The sequence below is a fragment of the Nesoenas mayeri genome (assembly GCF_963082525.1).
Source record: "Nesoenas mayeri genome assembly, chromosome: 21".
In the NCBI taxonomy this organism is placed as follows: Eukaryota; Metazoa; Chordata; class Aves; order Columbiformes; family Columbidae; genus Nesoenas; species Nesoenas mayeri.
The window spans coordinates 3,130,843-3,151,222 of NC_137571.1; the positions used below are offsets into that span (position 1 = coordinate 3,130,843).

The window sequence follows — 20,380 nt, forward strand, 5'->3', positions numbered from 1 at the left end:
CTTCTCCTCTCTATTAACGGCCCTGGTCAGGGGCTCTGGGGCCAAACAAAAGCAGCTGTTGGCCTCAAGCAGCAGAGAGAGAGGAGATGTGTCTACTCCTTCCATGATGAAGGAGGAAGGGGCAGAGAGGGGGGTCTGCATTCTGCCACAATGAACCAATGATCAAGAGGATGTCACAAGAACCAACACAAAGTTCCATCACACAGAGGAAAGGGAGAACGGATCCTGATCCCAGATCCAGCCCAGCACCATCCACGGAGCGGATACTCACGACTGCCGGGCCCTCGATATTTTAGTTTTCTTCTGTTATTTCCTTCCAGAAACAATGTACACTGAAGAGCAAACTTGGCTGCAGATTATTTCTCTTTTTGCTAGAAAAATAAGACATTTAGTAGAATTTCTGCTAACCCGCATCAGATGGTGAACAAACAACTGAAGGGAGCTGGCGCAGATGGGAATTGCTGTCCATACACTGGCTACATTACGCTGGAAATCAAGATCTATTGTGAAATAGTCTTGAAATCAACCAGTATTGTCACCTACTTATTCCAAGCGTGATGTAACAGGTCTGTGACAGATGGCTTTAGAGAGGATCAACCCAAACATGCCTTTTATTTTACAAGACTTTTATTCTCTTTCACAGATTTGACTATTACAGCAGTGAAATTATTACAAGTGACTCATAACATTTAGTTCCAAATCAAAGTAGAAAAACACAAAAGCGGTAAAGGAAAGTTAAACGGGATGTGATGTGTGTTTTAAGAGCACAGAAAAAGTATATAAAAATACATCAGGATCCAGAATTTGTTGCGGATGGGTTGGATTTAGTTACAATTTTGACCCCGCAGAATGGCTGAGGGTGTCAAACCCCAGGGCTCAAGCAGAGCCAGTGGCCCAGGACCAGGCCCACGTGGCTTCTGAATATGTATCTCGAATGATGGAGACTCCACAGCCTCCCTGGGCAGCCTGTGCCAGTGCAGCTCCCCCTCACCCTGCTCATTAGAAAGGTGATAAATCCAAGAGTATAAAAAAGGCAAAAATGAAACAGAAAAACAAGAGGAGGACGTGTGTGTGTGTGTGTGTGTGTGTGTGTAAAGTCTATTTTATGGCAAACTTCCAGTCCTTTGGCCACTATAAAGCAAAGTCAGTGGATTTCATATAAATTCTCTGTATAAAGGAATGTCTATGAACTGTGTACAATATGGCCCAGAATAATCATCTCATTATCAGGCTAATAAAGCTCCTCACAGAGGAAAAGAAGGTGCTTATGTCACGGTTTCATCTCCTCAATATAATACTGTCCGGAATTGGACTAGTGCCCCAAAAATAGCATTTTAGGAACAACGCGAATTCCTTTAATGGAAAGGAAATGCAGGAAAGCCGCCGCCGCTGCAGCAGCAGGTGCTGGGCAGCGGCCTCACTGCTGCACACTCGCTTTAAAGTCCGTGTGGTTGATCGGCAGGGGATGAGCCTCTGTGTTGAACACCCAGTCGTCCAGGGACAGCACGTCATCTTCACAGAACAGAAGATAGAGGTACCTGGAGCCAGAAGGGGAGGGTGGGCGAGAGGGTGGACACAAAGGGAGATTAAAGACACTCAAGGGGGGTCCAAGCACGCACAAGCAAGCACAGGATGGGGATGTGGCTGAGCCACCTCACAAATATTTTAGCTCGTGCTACTAACGAAGGGAGATCTGCGAATTCAGGCCATAGACGTGTGTCCTGTGTGTGTAGGGCATGAACCTGGCAGAGGAGAGAGCTCTGAAACCATCAGAGCTAAATCCAGCAGAGCTCAGCAGCTGGAGCCTCCCACTTAGAGCAGCTCTGGATCACAGAATCCCAGAATGTCAGGGGTTGAAGGGCCCTGGAAAGCTCATCCAGTGCAATCCCCCCATGGAGCAGGAACACCCAGATGAGGTTACACAGGAAGGTGTCCAGGCGGGTTGGAATGTCTGCACAGAAGGAGACTCCACAACCCCCCTGGGCAGCCTGGGCCAGGCTCTGCCACCCTCACCCCCAACAAGGTTCTTCTCCTCTTCCAGTGGAACCTCCTGTGTTCCAGTTTGCACACATTGCCCCTTGTCCTGTCCCTGGTTGTCACCAGCAGAGCCTGGCTCCATCCTCCTGACACTGCTCCTTTCCATTTTGATCCCCAGCAATGAGTCCCCCCTCAGTGTCCTCTTGTCCAGCTCCAGAGCCCCAGCTCCCTCAGCCTTTCCTCACACGGGAGATGCTCCACTCCCTTCAGCATCTTGGTGGCTGCGCTGGACTCTCTCCAGCAGTTCCCTGTCCTGCTGGAACTGAGGGGCCACAACTGGACACAATATTCCAGATGTGGCCTCACCAGGGCAGAGCAGAGGGGCAGAAGAACCTCTCTCAACCCAGATCACAGGGAGAGTCTTAAAAGACTTCAAAAATCCAGCACATGAGCAGAAACCTCAAGAATGCCAAAGACAGCAGTGGTTCTACAGCAGACCACCAAAGCTTTGCAGCACCTGTAGCCCTGTCCAGTTTCCCCCACACAGGATAAGAATCTTATTATTAGAGACTTGTTAAGCAGACAGGAGTGTTGATGCTGTGGGAATTACGCTACTCTGAAAGGCCCCTGTGATACCAGACTTACTTCAGAGTCTCTGCGAGGAAAAAACTCTGTTGCATGTTGTCATGGGTTGGGGTTGTGGTGTAAACATCTCGGATGCCAGAAAAACCAGCTTCTACTCGACAGTGTTTTTCCAGGGCCTGAGAAAAGAAAAGAAACCTCAGTAACACGCAATAACGTGGAAATAACTCATTAATCATCACCAATTACATTACGAGTCAGCTTTACAAATCAAATTCCAGGTTTATAGCAGCCTCTGTCTCTCACTGAAGAGCGTGGTGATTACTCCAGAAATAAAGCTAGTTCTAATGAAATAGCAAGAGAAGCACAAACCGCCCAAGTTAGTTGATTAATTGACCCTGACGTTGCACACACAGCAAAACCAGATCTCAAGCGGCACCTCTAGCTGCTCGCAGAGCCTCTTTTCCAGGGCAGGAGACAAATGACGGGTTTGATACTGGGAGGGCAGCAGCCAACGGGTGACTGCATGAGCTGGAAAGAGCTGAGGGATCTGTGGCTGGGGGGTGTTTGTGGCAAGAAGACAAAGGGCAAAGGCAGGTTGGCTGATTTGCCCTGGCCAACTACAAATTGGTGGTTCTGGGCTGTCCAGATGTTTCAAATAAAGGCTGAGTCCTTTTTGCGGAGGGCTGTTCGTCAGCAGCAGTTTCACTGTCTGCAACGCTCCTCTCCACAATCCTCCCCTCTTTTGATTGACCGATTGATTTTAGCGCAGCCCAAAAGGGACAAGAAAACATTCCCAACGATCAACAGAGACGCCACACTGAATTGAGCTATTTTGTGTATTCCTGCCTCATTGCTCACGTGTCTTAGCGTCTAGCACAATTTAAATAATTTCTGCTCTTTTTATTGACCAAAGAAAGATTTTTCTAAGAATCCAATAGCCTGTACGAGTTATAACTGCGAATGTTGTGTTCCAGCCATACCTTCACAACCTCCCAGCCCCACTGCCTGTACTTGGGATCGTGTGTCAGCCGCCACATGTACATGTAGCTTTCTACCACTTCTGGGCGTAGGATGTAGTAGCGCTCGCTGAGTCTGGTTGCCATGGCTTCAGTTCCAGCATCAAACCGAAAGGCTTCAGGGCCAAGTTTGGTATCTAGACAAAATCAGTTGGAGAAGAAAGTAAGTGAAGAGACGACCCAGGTATTTTTCTGCTGCTCAGGCTGCCGATATTTAACCAAGGCTTGCGTGAGGTCAGATGAGCAGATCGGGATCAGATCAACCTCACAGCTGGTGTCACGATCGGGGCAGCTCCACGGAGCTGTGCCTACGGTGTGGTACCTCTGGGTACTATCTAGGTGGGGATAAAGCATTTCTGAGGGTGGATACAAGTGATAAACCACAGACTTGGAGCATATTTGAGCGCCGAGAGGGCAGGTACAAATCTCCCTCACGTCCTGGCACTTGTGCTGGTATTTGCTCCTGGGAATTGCGCTGCGAGTAGTTTGTCACTGAAGACAAACTCAGAACCCGTCAGAGAAAGAACAGAGAGGCAGATCCTGTCCTAAAGCCTCAAAGGGAGATTCAAAGGACAATCCAACTAACTCTGCCATCACAGAGATCCTGACACGCGGCTCCCAGGCAGGGGGCTTGTTCCACAATTATCAGTCCACCCGACTGAGCCATTTCGCCAGCACTGCAGCAGGGAGGCTGCAAGAAGCAGTACCTGGGACCCGCAAGCGTGTCTCCTGCCTTTCCTTCTGCTCCACTAGCAGCCTCTTTGGAAAGGAGACCCCAGACTGATGGGGAAGGGTTCTCATGCACAGGGATGCAGATGCTGCTGAAGCACAAAATACCCACCACAAACCTCTGCCGTGCAAAAGCCGAGTCGCCCAAGGCTGTGGGCTACCCTGTACTAACATCTTCTAGACAGCCCACAGGTTTCACACAATGTCAGGGGTTGAAGGGCCCTGGAAAGCTCATCCAGTGCAATCCCCCCATGGAGCAGGAACACCCAGATGAGGTTACACAGGAAGGTGTCCAGGCGGGTTGGAATGTCTGCACAGAAGGAGACTCCACAAACCCCCTGGGCAGCCTGGGCCAGGCTCTGACACCCTCACCCCAACAAGTTCCTTCTCATCTTTAAGTGGAACCTCCTGTGTTCCAGTTTGCACCCATTGGCCCTTGTCCTGTCCCTGGTTGTCACCAGCAGAGCCTGGCTCCATCCTCCTGACACTGCCCCTTTCCATATTGATCCCCATGAATGAGTCCCCCCTCAGTGTCCTCTTGTCCAGCTCCAGAGCCCCAGCTCCCTCAGCCTTTCCTCACACGGGAGATGCTCCACTCCCTTCAGCATCTTGGTGGCTGCGCTGGACTCTCTCCAGCAGTTCCCTGTCCTGCTGGAACTGAGGGGCCACAACTGGACACAAGATTCCAGGTGTGGTCTCCCCAGGGCAGAGCAGAGGGGCAGGAGAACCTCTCTGACCTACTGACCACCCCCTTCTAACCCACCCCAGGTCTACCTGAGCGTTCGTAAGACTCGTGACAAGTGTTCGTTATTTCTGCAGCCAGATCCACGTAATGTTGCTTTCTCTCTTCCCTGGCGTGCTCAGCTCCCAGTGCGATCATGCCGCCGGAGAAACAAGCCAAGTGGCCCATTTTGTGGTCCAAGATGCCGCCCCTCCATTCGGCAATGTAGGTCAATCCTCCGGCTGACTTTTTGACCAAATGCTTTTCTATCGCCTAAAGGGATGAAAATCAGTTTTGAGATACTTAGCGGACAGTTAGTACAACTCACTTGCTAAGTATTTTAGTGCACAGGAGCGAATGCCAAGGAATCCCAAAGATCTAAGACATTTTTCCTGAAACATTCTGATGAACATGTTCCCCATAAAAAATACAGAGCAGCAGCCTGCTCCTTACCTCTAGTGCATCGTCGTACATCTTTTTAGCTTCAGAGTCTTTCTTGTCTGACATCAGCCAGGATTTGATGAGATATTCATAAAAGCTGTCCCCAAGCCCCCCGATGGAGACATGGTCTGTAGGGGGAAAGCCAGAAAAGAACTTCAGGTTCATGACATAGTTGCTTTACAAAGAGCAAACAACAATGTCCTATTTAATGCCCTTGTTCTCTCTCCTCCCTCTGCAGCTTCCCGGGGAGAGCTTGCAGCATTTCTTTTTCAAAAAGGAAGAAAGGCGGAAAGTGCAATCAGAAGCAAAACGTTCTGTCATTTTCCAAAGCGTTAGTATCCCTTACCAAAACCATTCCGAGCTCTTATTTTGCAAGAGTTATTTACACTGCAACCTGAAGATGCTTCCTGTTTATGAAGCAATCATCACAAATCCTGGCCTCACAAATCAAAAGCGGGTATCGACAGATCTTTACCGACACGAGGCCTGTGGGTGCTGCCTCCCTGTCTCGGGAAGGGAGAACGCGGTGGATCGCACAGAACTGCCAGCAAGGGGCTGCTGGAGCGACCCTGGTCCTGCCATTTGTATTCGTGGCTCATGGTGGGACCCTGTGCCCTGGGGAGCACTGGGGTTGTCGGCGTCTTCAAATGATAAAGTCAGGTACAAGGATGTGCGCTGAATATTTTCTTCTGCAGAAATCGGCTTTTCAAGGCTATCTGTTCAGAGTACACAGCGCTCTGACCTTACCGGGGAGGAGGATGCTGAAGAATTGCACAGTGAAATGGGCATGACAGCTGCAGGTTTCTGCCTGGAGGGAACTGCGGGATGGATTTATAGCTTTTAACTCTACCACGGGGGGAAAAACAGCATTAAAGAAACCAAGTACTCCCTGTTTTAAAAGAGCAAGACAAATTACCTACCACGGACCGAACCATCCCTGTTAATTAAGTGTCCACCTCGGTGTCTGCACGCGTCCTCATTTTCAATGTAAGCAGATATATCAGGGGTTTGGAGCTGGCTGTTCGGATTTTTGTTTTCCCTTTCACTGTACATACATAAAATCCTGAGGCTTATTCTAAATGCTAAATCCTACCAACAGAAGAGATCAACGGCCACGCATTTTCCTGACCCGGAGAGTAAATATCCGTGCTACAGTGTGTCCGATGATCCATGGAATAATCCATAGCAAAACAATGAGATTAGACGCATGAATTCAGAAAAAAGAACATAAAGAAGAGGACAGACTATTTGCAAACAGCGTCTGCACAGCCTGTCTTTAAAGAGAAGCTCTGTGATCCTAAGTGTGTCATTCATAAAATCACCAAAGCAGGAGCTCTGGTACATAATTGCTTTCCATATGGCACCAGCTTTGCCAGCACTTGCCTCCTAGGCACTTTGCATAAACAAACCTCTCGTTTCAGCAGGGGACCGCGCTTTAATTTTCTAAAGGTAGAACACCCGCACTCGGAGGTGCGGCACTGCCTCTCCCTTCAGAAGATCTGCTCACTCAGCCGGGTCAAAGATACACCTTTCAAGAAAATCACAGCAATTCCAAGAAAAACAGCTTCCCGCAAAGAGCTTTAATGACAAGAGAAAATGAGAGCCTGGCAGGCGGAGGGAGCATCTCCTGCCTTCGGTCCTCGCTCCTCACCAGAAGAGGCTGAGCAGCTGTTTCCTGCACTGGAATATGGATTTAAAGCACAATTATGGCATGGAAGTTGAGGAGAGAGGTGATCTCTAGTCCTCCTGCACAAATCAGCCTATCCCAGAATGAGTAATCAGCGGCTGCTTTAATAAGCTCCAAGAACCAGCAACAAGCCCCTCCATATGTCAGCGAGGGGCGGGAGCAGGTCAGTACAACCAAGTAAAATTTGCAGACATAAATAGAATTAAATTAGTGGCAGAAGAGATGAATAGTGAGTATCCAGCTGAGTATTTTAACCATCCGAATTAAGAGCACAGCTCTTCAGTTTGCTAAAGATCGGTTATGACAACAGTCACTTCTTCTCCTCTCAGCACCAATGAAGAGGCAGAATTACTGCTTGTGTCTGGTAAAATGTGCAGCGTGGCCGCCAGCTGGGAATAATGTAAAGAAAATGGCATCTCAGGGGTGCGGTTGGGGATGGGAGATTAATTTTTCAAGTGCAACATATTGCAAGAGCTCTGCAGAGACAAATGCGGAGGGGAAGCTGAACTGCTTACAAAGAGATTGGATAACTTTGAAGATCAATTAATGGGACAAACACAGAAGCCTATTTTCTTTTCCTGTGGCACCAAAGGACAGGTCTGGTTTAACAGGACAACTGTGACCATCCAGGACACCTTTCAAGCCAAGTTACTTACTGTGGGAGGTGCTGATGTAGCAGTTAAAGGCTGGGGATGGCTCCCAGCTAGAGTTCTCACTGTCACAGATAAGGGCAGCCATGCACCTGCCTGTCAGTTACAATCAGAGCTATTAACACGGTAATTAGAAAGGTCTGGAGCGATCTAACAGAGCAAACAGTGCAATGAGACCTGGGGACACTAGGTAATGCAATGACTCAAAAGAAAACTGCTTGAATAATGTACATGCAATCCACTGACAGGTTAAAAACAGCTTCTGCAAGACGAGACTTTTCTGTCATTTGACAGAGAAACACGAGATGCGGGAGCCCTTCCTCGCCGTAACAAGCAAATCCTTAACAGAGCAGAAAGGTGAGGGCAGAGATCTGGGGCACAGGTGCAGCAGGAGCCTCTCATGTTCCTACCAAGGGCCCTTTGGGGGCACAAAACCAGGGGTACGGTCTCTTCTCTGGGTAAGGAAGGGGCTGAGTGTGTAAAGCAGGAAAGTAAATAATCTGTCTCTGGGTACACTGCTTCTAATATTGCCCTTTTCAAGCCCCTTCCTGGTTATTGCTCCTCTTTCATAGCAGAGCAGTCACAGAATCCCAGAATGTGAGGGGTTGAAGGGCCTTGGAAAGCTCATCTAGTGCAATCCCCCCATGGAGCAGGAACACCCAGATGAGGTTACACAGGAAGGTGTCCAGGCGGGTTGGAATGTCTGCACAGAAGGAGACTCCACAACCCCCCTGGGCAGCCTGGGCCAGGCTCTGACACCCTCACCCCAACAAGTTGCTTCTCAAATTTAAGTGGAACCTTCTGTGTTCCAGTTTGAACCCATTACCCCTTGTCCTGTCCCTGGTTGTCACCAGCAGAGCCTGGCTCCATCCTCCTGACACTCCCCGTTTCCATATTGATCCCCAGGAATGAGTCCCCGCTCAGTGTCCTCTTGTCCAGCTCCAGAGCCCCAGCTCCCTCAGCCTTTCCTCACACGGGAGATGCTCCACTCCCTGCAGCATCTTGGTGGCTGCGCTGGACTCTCTGCAGCAGTTCCCTGTCCTGCTGGAACTGAGGGGCCACAACTGGACACAAGATTCCAGGTGTGGTCTCCCCAGGGCAGAGCAGAGGGGCAGGAGGATCCATCTATTTAGTGCCCATGTCATCAGTGCTGGGTTCCCAACAAGAAAAAAGAACTTGTAATTGTCTCACCCTTCCTGCACAAAATTACAATGCACATGGTGATGGGTACATAAAGACATACAAGAGAAGGGATCCCTGGATCTGTGGGAGATCTGAGGCTGCTCCAGGCAGTTCCCTACTTGCTGCAGCACGCTCAGCAGTGAATCTCACCGTGCTCCTGCTCGCAGCCTTCATGTGCAATTCCCGAGCAGGTCTGCGGGCTATGTGGTGACTGCAGGATGAGGTCTCAAAGAGATGTGCTGATTTCTAATATCTGTGTGATGAACCATGTACCATCATCCTCCCCTGTGCAAGACAGGCCCCTAATTCTCTCCGAAGGTGAAACACAGCTGGAAATAAGGCTGATGGAATAAGTGTACAATTACTATATTGCATCTTACAAATGGGGTCGCATTATCTAATCACATGTATAACAGGCTGCCTGACAGGACATTTCCTTGGCTTGCTGCTCTGACAGTTGCTATTGCTTCCTAAAGAATAATGGAAAGGCCGAAACGCTCCAGGTAGGAGTGCGAACAGAGAGCGATACCTACGCTGCACCCAGTTCCCTGTCACCGGGCTCAGGAAGTTGGGATAAAGGCCCTGCGGCTTCTCCACTCTGTTCAGGACTTTGCGGATGTTCATCACCTAGGAGAGATGAGACAAGAATGATGTTACTTTGCTGCTGCTGCACTGCTGCTGAGAATGTGTAATTGGTCGGTGCTGATGGAGCACGGCAGCCTGGAATGCTGAGAATCAACTGGACTCCTCAGCACAATCTCTCCCCAGCTCTGTGAGGTTTTAGAAATGATTCTGAAACCCCGCAAGGTGGTTCAGCAGGCAGTGGCCCAGCAGCAATCCCGAGGATCCGGGATCTGGGTGGGAACATATGAGAAGCAGAGGGTGATTTTTTCCATGATCCAAAGGGAAAGGAGTGGCAGGGATGAGTGATTCACACAGCACTTAAATTCACCACTTAACGTGATGAATTGGGGCCTTTAATTTCAACAACATGCAGCTCCTTTAATAAGCCACAACAGCCATTCCTATTCTCCAAAACCTCCCTTGGTTTCACCCCCATTAAGTCTGTAGGCCTTTCCCATAGGGACAAAGTTAAACGCTATGCAGAATAAATATTCTATTATAAACTACAGAGCAGCTAATACACTCTAAAGCTTTTATAAAATTAGACAATTTGTACGCCAAAAGCTGGCTACAGACTTAACTCAGCACTTCCAAGTAAGTTGTCAGGCTGCATAATATTTACTGAAGTTTAGTAGCGTGGCATATTAATGACATGTTTGAATAAAAGACACAGATGGACTTTATTCCTGCTAAAATCACACAAGTCCCAAGCTGCAAGTTAATGAGTTGATCTGTTCCTCTGAAGTCATTTCCCACAGGATGGGCTGTTTGAGCCCACATCTTCCTACATTTTCTCTCTCAGAGGGCGCTGGGATGAACGTGATACATGTTCTGTGCACGCACAGGCAGTGGAAGGTTCTGCCCTTAGCCCTCTGCAATCTTAGGAGGCAAAAAGATCTTAGGCTGGGGACAGAGACTTGACCCTGGCTCAAAATGCCACAGTTTGAACCTGGAATATTGATGCATGTGTAGTTTTTAACAGTGTGTCTTCTTGCCCTGGTGTTTTCAGCGCTTGCCTCTCCTCTCACCTCCTCCATTTCCTTCCCAGGCATTTTCTTTCCACACCTGTTGCCTTTACTGGTCTTTCCTCAGCTCTCACCTTCCTCCGAGCAATGAGTCATGATCACTGTTCTCAGGAATCTTCAGCTTGTCTCCTTCATTTCAAACCATCAGGATCTTCCCTACAGCTTCCTGGGTTTCTCTTCTCTCCTGCTTGCCCCTCTGTGACATTCCTCCTGCTCACCCCACCTCATCGCTTCCCAAACACCCCCTCCTAGTCTCCCCTTTGCTCTCCCAGCTCCTTCCTTCCCATCTCCTCTACAAATTCTCTTCTTGTTTCACAACTGACTGACCTGCACTGAAAATATCCTGGAAAAGTCCAATTTTGAGCTGTTTATTGGCAATTCCAGAACCTCCGTCTGTTTTCACCCCACTGGCCAGGCCCCATTTCCTTTGAGCTCTTGGGGCAGTTTGGATTCTAACTAGAACTATTTGTCTCCCTCAAAGCTGGTTCCTCAGGGCCGTGCAGCGAAAGCCAATGACTTTGCTGCTATCCAACAGCGTATTTATTAAGTCGCTCTCACATGCACTAGGAGATCACTTGTGGAAAAAAAAAAAGCTCAAGGTAATGTATAATATTAATAGATTTTCAGTTACAAGTTACACAAAAGGAATCCAATATGTCAACTGTCAGGCCTTTCCTACGCGAGGAACCTCAGCAGAAATGTTGCTGGCTGGAGTGTAACATTTAATGCCTGTTTAGAGTAAAAAGGTCTGCAAGTACAAGGTACTGCTATTAGGATATCAGAATTAACAATTATCTTTGCAGTCTGCGGCCAACAGATGGTTTCATTTTGGCCGTGTCCTTGTCTGAGGAGGTTTTTGCTACAATTTCACAAGGCATTGGGCAGTACTTGGTACTTGCCTTTTCTGCAAACACCGGGTTGCCAGAGAGCTCCGAGAGGTGCAGGAATTCCAAGTGCAAGGTACCAAACTCCGCTAAGATGCTGCTGCCGGCGGATGCCCAACCCCAGCTCCAGCTCATGCCGCTGCAAGGAGAGAAAAGGGAGCTTTCATTGCCAGGAAAACGCAGCCAAAGCGCCAGGTCCCCGTACCGCGGTGCAGATCCTGTGCTCTGTGCGTGTGGTGCACACCTGCTCCCAGCACCGACCATGTAAAGCTCATTATATAGAGATTTTTAGCACTCTCACATGGAGTTCTAGTGGAATAGAGCAACAGTTTTACGCAGGACAAAACACATACTGGAAAACTGCAATTTTTGTGGGAGAGTAATCCCTCCCAAACAGATTAGCTTAAAGCGAACTTGGCAAGAACACTGACAACCTGCCGCACACACGGTATTTTGGGATAAAAACGTGTCTCTAGGTAGCCTGGACTGAACTCTTGCATCTCAAACGTTCCACAAGTCCAACAAGGCTGCTGTTTTATGGAGAATCCAGACGGTCCCCAAGCACCTTGTTTCAACACGATCTCACACTCGAATTGGACTGAAAACACCGCGCTGGTGCTAAACTCGTGTTCTGTGTCAGAGCCGCAGAGGTGGCAAACACCGTGTGAAGAAGCCAGTGGTACAAGGTGCCTCTGCCTCTGCTTTTGATGGACTGGGATCCTTTCTCAGGTTCTGATTGTCTCCTCTCACCCTGTCAAGTCCACACCACGAGAGAAATCAGCACTGGAGCAAAGCAAGTTCATTCTGGGGATGAGGGGGGCATCGCTCCTCCCTTAAAACTCAAACGCAAGGACACAGGAGGGCAACAAGCACTGACAGCCTCACCCTTGGATTTCCTTTTACATTCAACCAATTCCTCCTTGTATCCCACTGCCAGATTACAGCCCCATGCCCTCCAAAATCAGGCGTGAAAATCCCCTGTACCCTTAGGCCTTGGTCCCAAAACAGCCTCTGCAGGTGTCGGCTCAGAGGGAACTTGGCTGAACCATCTCAGAAGTGACGTGGCTTTGATTTTACATCTCTTCACAAGTTTTGGGGTTAACACAGATGAGGTAACAGGTTTCCAGTGATGGGGGTGGCACTAGATGGCGCCTGCAAGCTTGGCTGGTACAAGAAAATGGGCTTTGTTGTTTACAGGAGGCTAAAAACTAATGATCTTTCTGAGGCGGGGGGGAAAGTTTCCCCTCCATGTGATATACCTAAAACCATTTCAGGTCCAGAGCTGTTTGCTTTGCCTTCAGACAAAAAAAAAACCCATTAGATAAGCAAAACGTTCGTGCTGTTTCAAATTGCTCAGTCACTGCCAAACGTCGGCCTTCCTGCGAACTGTCAGGAGGCTGCAGCAACGGCTTCTCATCTGAAAATAGTTTGCAGCTAAAACTGGTACCCCAGTAACGTGGAGTGTTTGTGGCTGCAATCCCCCCGTGCAGGCAGGCGGGTTGATGTTGGTGTTAATATCACATCAGATGTATCTGCAGAACCTGGCAGCAGCCGGCCCGGGGATGAGCACGTTAAACAATCCCACGGTGTTCTCATACCTATAGAGAGTCAATTACTTTTTCTTTATTTACTGCACTGAAGGGACCTTGTAACAAATACGATCTCACAAACGCAAACAGCCTCCTGAGCTCGTTCAAATGAGGAGCTTGGGAGCGACCAAACGGGCCGTGTTTGTTGTGACCGGGGCTTTGTGGGGTCACAGTGGCCAACACGGCCCTTCCTGGGAATATCCACCCCAAACACAGAGCCAGGCATGGCCTGCGGGGGAGCCCTGGCCACAAACCACAGGAACACTCCAAGAGAGGTGGTGTGGAGGAAACGGGTGCATCTGCAATGTGTCCCGGGGTTAAAGAGCAGCCTGCAATGACCCCCTGCAGGAAAACACTTTCTCAGCGTTCTGGACTGGGCAAATCGGGTCTTCACAGCTTCCCTGATTTAGAACATCTCAGAGGAAACTACTGTTTACAGGACCTTGGTCTTCAAGGCAAAAGAAAATGCCCTCAGCTCTCTTTATCCCCCCCGATAAGTGTTACTTCTATTAAACATTGTTGAGGGCTGAAAATGGCTTTATCGTCTCCCTCCCTCACGCAGATCCAAAGCAGCAAAACAATGTGAAGTCAAGAGACCAGGCGGGGATGATGAGGATGAACGTGGAGATGCAGAGGGTTTAGGGAGATGTGAAGGAGGGCAGGGGCCAGGGACCTGGAACAGGAGGTGTTGGGAGAGAAATCACAAGGCAACACGCAGGCAGAGAGCAGAGGGCAGAGAGCAGCAGCCCGAGAAGACCATGCACTCCAGGAGCTGGCAGACATAGCGGCTGGACCAGCAGGACGGAAAACAAGCCTGGGCGAGATGTGATACGGTGCCTGTGTGGAAACAGAAGGGGACAGGGACACAGGAAAAGGTGGTGTGAGGCAACAGGAAGAGATAAAGCCCGTTGGCTGTGGGAAGAGCTGGAGGGTGGGTGCGTTTGTATCGGTGGCCTCAAAAATGGATACACAGAACTGACTCAAAGCCAGCGTTTGTTTCAAATATCTGAATGGCATTCTTAACCCACTCTCCCAAGCTTCCACCAGCAAAAGCCTACACACGCTGCAAGACTCTCCTTTTGAGACACGCGGTCTCTCTGGAATTAGCATACCCTTGCAAAAGTAGAACTGGAGAGAGAATTCCTTCTTGCAAAACTCTTCTGGGCTTTGCTTTGGCCCCGACATTTGGGTCAGCGTGCTCTCACAGCACCGCCTCACTCTGCCTCTGCTTCTACACTGAATTACTCCCTTCCCCTTTGGGTTTACAGCCTTTGGCCGTCCATCATGTTCCTGCGGTAGTCAGACTTCAGGTTCAGCTCACTTCATCTGTGCTCCTAAATCAATTGATATTCCGAGCCCTCACAGCAGCTTCATGGCCCCAAAGCCAGAGCTCAAGCCAGTAATACAGGTTCTGAATTGTGGGCTCGGCGTTATTTTGATTTCCTTTGCTCTTAGTCAAGGTCATCGGCAAAACATTTTGGGAATGTCTGGGCAGACACAGTCTGTTCCAATTGTCTCACAAAGGGCAGGGGAGGGGTTGGCATTTCTGTGAAAGGTTAGTCTGTGCCGAGTCTTCCTCAGCCGCCGAGGAAACAGAACGTCTCTTCTGCAAAAAGAGACAATTAAAGTCGTGGTGGTGGCTCAAATCTTCACCGGGATCACGCGCAGGTGAGACAACTGAAGGGTGACAGTGACATTTGAGCAACGGATCTGCGCGAGCCAAACATTCGCAAGTCTTGCACTTCGCAGAGACGCGAGCCAAACGGGAGCTTTGGGCTGAGAGATGAATAATGATTTTCACGGCTGCTGCTCTGAGTTTTGCAAGAGGTGAGGATGAAAGGCTTTTGTTAACCCACATTTCCTGCTATCTCTGTTTCAGCCGCCACGCAGCTTTCACCCTGGGGGATTTGTTTGTAGGCATTAAAATGAGCCGGGGAGCCATTATGGGCAGGGAACACGGTCTAGTAGTGAGAATCAGAGACTTTGCCTCTGTTCGCTGAGAGACCTGCAGCCAGTTATTTAACTTGGCTGCCTCAGAGCTCCCCTCCAACCTGCCAATGGCACCTACCTGACCCGAAATGTCGCGGCTCTATCTGAAGGATACACCCGTGTCTGAGCGCTGCCTGCAGCGAGAAAGCTAGAGGATCTGTATATTCCCCCTTTCTAGCAGCAAAACCATCAGCCAGTCCCATCCGGTTCCATTTGTCATTTTTTCCAAACGTGGAACCTGGATAAATTCACATACATCTAGTTGGGCGCGCTGCAAAAATACAGAGAGCGCCGCACGCTACGTGCAGACTACAAATAACCTTTCAAAGAAAATGAGAGTATTGCAGCAGGGAGCCCTGCCAAAAGGTAGAGGAAGAAACTGCGGCTAGGCCAGAAATTAATAAAATACAGCTGGGTTTAACTTGAGTCACCTGCGATCTCTGCCAAGGCACCTCTTGGGTTTTGAGTTGGCAAAATAAATGACCTCGAAGAATCTGCACTAGAGGGGGCACCTCTGAGGAACTGCTGCTGTTCCTGCTTGAGTCCTGGTCTTTTACAAACAGTAATAGAATGACATGTTTGTAAGGACGGGTGTCTTGCCTGCCCAGATTTATGACGCCACGTGGGATGCCAGTGGGGGTGTTGAAAGCTGGCAAAAGTTTCTCTCCAAGTTCCAGAGCTTTACTCTTGAACACCTGTTAAAAGAAGAAGAGAGGATAAATATTTAATGGACTGCTTGTGAATACCAGTCACAGTGGATTCTTTCAGATCCACTTTTCGAATCCAACACACCGTTATAGAGAACTAAAAGCGCTGCGCTGTAAGAATCTGCCATTTCGGGTGAGCTGCTGCTCTTGTTCCACTGCACGGCAGATCTGAACCAGAAGTCACGCTGAACTTTGGGATCTATCTGAATGTATCAAACCAGCCCCAGGCCCCGGCAAAACCCTCTGCCTGGGGGAGAGCAGCCAGAGCTGAGCACACCCCAATTCTGCCATCTGAATTGATCCACAGGTCACTCTTTGGGGACAAATCCTTCCCTTTTCCCATGGTGGCAGAGGATGCAGGGAAGTGAAATGACTGCATTAAAACCAAAAGAAATCTTTCTAGGATGAAGTATTGCTAGATATACAACGTGGGTCTGCCTAGTTTGTGTCATCTGTTGCAAAAAACCCCATGATTTCCAACAGTCTTTTACTTGCAGCTCTTTTCCAGGAAGGGTTCGTGGTTTCATGGCTAAGCTGCTCCTTTTCCATCTGTAAAGCCTGAGTTTTGGGCTTTCAAATCAAACGATAGCTTGCGGTGGCTCGCGGCACAAAGCCACCACACACAATTATTTTGGGACAAACTGATACAAACACTAATCTTTGCTCCAGAGATTAGTCCTGATCAAGGGAAGCTTGTAAGTGACTTAGGAGATAAAGCGCAAGCCTTTTACCTCTAGCCTCTCTATACCAGCCCAAGCTCTCACAGTAGTTCTCAGAAAGCAGGAATTTATTGCTCTAAAAATACAGCACAGAGGAAATCTGAGCTCTCCTGTGGGCTTTGCGAACCTTTGATCCACTCACAAGGAGCCAGGGGTTTGGTTCAGAAGGGAAAGCAAGAGACAGGGACTTGATTTTTGCCTTTCAGGCTGGTGACACTGACTGGGTATGTGACAGGCACTGCCCTGGCTGCTGAGCATCGCTGCTGACTGCACTTCAAGAGGTCACTGCTGGAGGTTTATGGTTTAACGTGGCTTCTTTTTGCTCTGTCGATCTGAAGCGCGTTGAAGTTGTGACTGAGCCAGGCCCTGAGTCGGGGAACTGAGTCTTTGAGAGTTTTCCCTGAAGGGAAATCACAGAGAGAAGTCATTCCTGGAACTCATTTAAAATGCAACTGAAGTGACAGAGCTGCTCCTGTGACTCCAGGATTAACGGTGCCGGTACGCTGAGCCAGCCCGTCCCATTGCGGCGCACAGCACCCAGCCACGGGCTGAGCTTCCGCTCCAGAGCCAGGCTGCCAGGTCCTCCGCTCACAAAACTCCCCCTTAAATCAGACTTTCCGCTCGCCTAAGACTCCCAGGGCAGGGGAATAATCTCTTCATCTCTACAGCCAGCTGTAAAATTCCAGTCCAGTCACATTATCAAACAGATTATGGCATTAAGGCCTGGGCTGTGCTGGGCTGGAGAGAAAGAAGTGGAAGGGAGAGCCTCCTGCTTCAACCAGGACAGAACTACCGCTCCAGACACCGGCCAGGTTGAGTTTTAAGCACTTTCCACTAACCAGGTGCCCTTCTTAGTCCGAGATGGGTCTGGAATGATGTTGGATGAAATACTGCTCATGTTTAGAATACACGGGAATGAGTACAAAGATCACTGCAAATGGCATTTCACCGGGGAGCAATGTGTCCGACTGAAAACACGTCTTGCTAGAATTGCCCACAGGAGAAAAAGATCTTTGCAAATGAGCCGTGCTCGGTATGTGCAAGGTAATTATGCGAGGCTTAATTAAAAGAACATTAGTGGCATTTCGATATTCATAAAAACGATAGGCTTAGCCTGTTGTTATGGAGGGATTATCTGATGCTCAGAGAAAAGCTGCTGGAGAACCCTTTCAGTTCATTATCGGTGACTGTGAGACATGCGGAGCTGCTGAAACAAACCTCTTCTCCGGTTAAGTAGTAGGCGGCCAACAGTCCTCCAATATAGCGGATGTTCACCTCAAACAAGGATGCTTCTCCGTTCTGAAAATACAGAAGGATACACTTGATTGCAAAGTCTGGACACACAAACGGCAGCTCCGGGGAACAGATTGCAGGCAGATCCTCGAGCCTCCCCGTCCTCACCCACAGCGCAACGCGGCTTTTCGGCAAAGATCTCACAGCGCTTTATTTGCTCTACAGTGACAGGTGGAGCCTGAAGGGAAGAAAAACACCAAACTGCCCATTTATCACCAGCTGACAATACGGAAATCAGTCAGGGCAGATGTATTGTCCATCCATCCAACCCTGCCTTGAGTTATGCCCTGCAAAACTCTGAGTTAGTTTAGGGGAAAACTTGCCCCTTGAAATGTTTTACTTAAAGAAGCAACTGTACAACCACATGGAAAATTACTTTCCCAATTTTCTATTGTGAAGAGGGCGCTGTGTTAGATAGAATTAAATGCACTTATTGCATTCAGTAGGTATTTTCTGTCGTTGGAAGACTCACCCCGGTCTGCAGGCTCGGAGGGGACCTGTCTGTGGGGTGATGTCAATGGCAGGTTTATGGAAAGACAAACAGTGTGATGACACAGACGGACACGGGTCACCGAACCGCTCCACAGCCCACTCATCTGGAAGGAGTTTGGCTCTACCTGCTCAGCTGACGATCAGCAAATGTCAAAACGATTGCGTTCAAAACGCGCCTTTAAAAAATACACGCTGCTTGGCCATTGAATCTGCGTGATAAATGGTTCACGCAAATGCATGAAGCCAAAAGCCAGCAAGATCGTCCTCCAACGCACCGTCTGCAGTGAGGAGGGCAAAGCAAAGGGGCATCTGATCCTCTGCACCTTTCCAAATACCTGCGGGTTACAAAGCGGAGCGACAAGGACTGAAATGGTGTGACACCCGTTCCAAACAGAGCTGGTGGGCCCTGGAGTGGCCGCCTCGCTTTTCTGGACTATCAGAGTTCCTTGTACAGAGCCAATGTCTAATTAATTTCCCTCCTCCTCGCCCTCTGCTGTGCTTTCTGACTCCACCGATCAATCCATACCATTCATTCTTGTCTTTGCAGATCAATCTATTCTGCAGGCCAAGATTAAAAGCTTTTATGAAATCCAGATAAATTATCTCCCAGTTGATTTTGTCCCTTGTTTATCGATTCAGTAACGTACTGAGAGCACTCACCAAATTTATCAGATGTGGACTTCATGAATATATGAATGCCAGTCGTGCCCTCCCAAATGATGCTTTTCTAGAAAGGCAGCTGCACGCATTGTTCCCACGGGGAGAACCATTTTTCACAACAGACAACTAGGCTGGCATTAAAAAAATAGAGAAGTTTGCCCTGCACTGTGGTTTTGACATTCTCTGTGTGTCACTGGTGTGATCCCATCAGCTCTCCCACGAGAAACACAAGAGCTGGTTTGGAGATCGATAGTCAGAGCTGTGGCAAGAGGCCCCGGCCACAAAGTGAGATAAGGGGCTGAATCCTTCATCTGCCAGCACCGCCGGGCCTGTGGGTCCAGAGCCCCCCAAGGCTGATAGCAGCACTAAAAGGTGGCCTGGAAAGCTCCAAGGGCCACGGAGAGCGAGCGTCTCTGGCCATTTTTAGACGTAAGGCCCGTCCTTACAAAGCCAGGCTCAATGTGCTGCCGCTGCGCAAGTCCCAGCAGCGACAAACTGACAAAAAGATCAGTGTTTTCAATCTGAATCTACAGCATGGGGAAAGAAAACTCGTCTCATCGCAGGCAGACTTTTAACTGGTGAAACAGAACTTGTTCTTTGATGAACAGAACTTCCTTGGAGTATCTAATAATTATATATGTTTTCATAACCCAGACCAAAACGCAACAAACATTAAGCGCTGAATCTCATTTTCAGCCTGGCTGGAACGCTGGGCCGCGGACAGACTGAATTTGGGGTAAATCAGCACACTAGTTTGGTCTTAAAAAAGAAAACCACTGAGCTGAGTGGTTTCTTCCCCCTCAAACTTCATAGTTCCCCTCCCAAAATGATTCTTAGAGAGGATTGTGATGAGAACTGGCCAAACACGCAGTGTTTCTGTGACACAGACAGACATTCCCAGTAACTGACTCACCACATTCAAGTCAAAGCTCTTCTCCACCCACTTCTTTGCTTCTTGGAATTCCTCCTCGAGTTCCATGATGTAAAGAGTATCTAAGGCGTCCACCACTGTAGCTCCTCGAAGGCCTCCTGCATTGCAAACAAACAGCATCATGAAATCACGCAGAATTTAGCTCTAAATGGATCTGCAGGAGCTGGGGTAGGAAACGGCTTCCAGTGCCACCACTGGGGATATGTGGACGGGATCCAGACGAGCTCTAACAGGAGCGGTGAGCTGTGCTACCCAGGATGGATTGCTTTGGGGAGGCTCGTTTTTAAGACACCTGACACTTCTCAAAAACCACCCCCAAGATGCAGCTCAGGGTCCACACTTGAAGCCATCAACCATGACTACAAGTCTTGGCCTTGAGTTCCAGTTCTTGCCTGGGCCAAAGTGGTTAGGCAACTCCATCCCCAACCTTTGTTCAGCTGTAAACCCTAATTCAGCCTCTTTCTAACCCAGTTACAAGC

General features: G+C 48.9%; 1 protein-coding gene across 1 annotated transcript in view; it reads right to left on the reverse strand.

Annotated features, from left to right (window-relative positions):
* Positions 1–1,088: 1,088 nt before the first annotated feature.
* MAN1C1 (mannosidase alpha class 1C member 1) overlaps positions 1,089–20,380 on the reverse strand; it is a 61,976-nt gene continuing 42,684 nt past the window's right edge. The window contains exons 3-12 of the mRNA XM_080357705.1: positions 19,884–19,999; positions 17,744–17,824; positions 15,700–15,794; positions 11,537–11,660; positions 9,522–9,615; positions 5,482–5,597; positions 5,082–5,301; positions 3,543–3,715; positions 2,623–2,738; positions 1,089–1,538 (exon numbers count right to left, since the gene is read on the reverse strand). Coding sequence (XP_080213831.1) covers positions 1,418–1,538; positions 2,623–2,738; positions 3,543–3,715; positions 5,082–5,301; positions 5,482–5,597; positions 9,522–9,615; positions 11,537–11,660; positions 15,700–15,794; positions 17,744–17,824; positions 19,884–19,999 — 1,256 coding nt within the window. The 3' untranslated portion in view covers positions 1,089–1,417. The remainder of the gene's footprint in view (positions 1,539–2,622; positions 2,739–3,542; positions 3,716–5,081; positions 5,302–5,481; positions 5,598–9,521; positions 9,616–11,536; positions 11,661–15,699; positions 15,795–17,743; positions 17,825–19,883; positions 20,000–20,380) is intronic.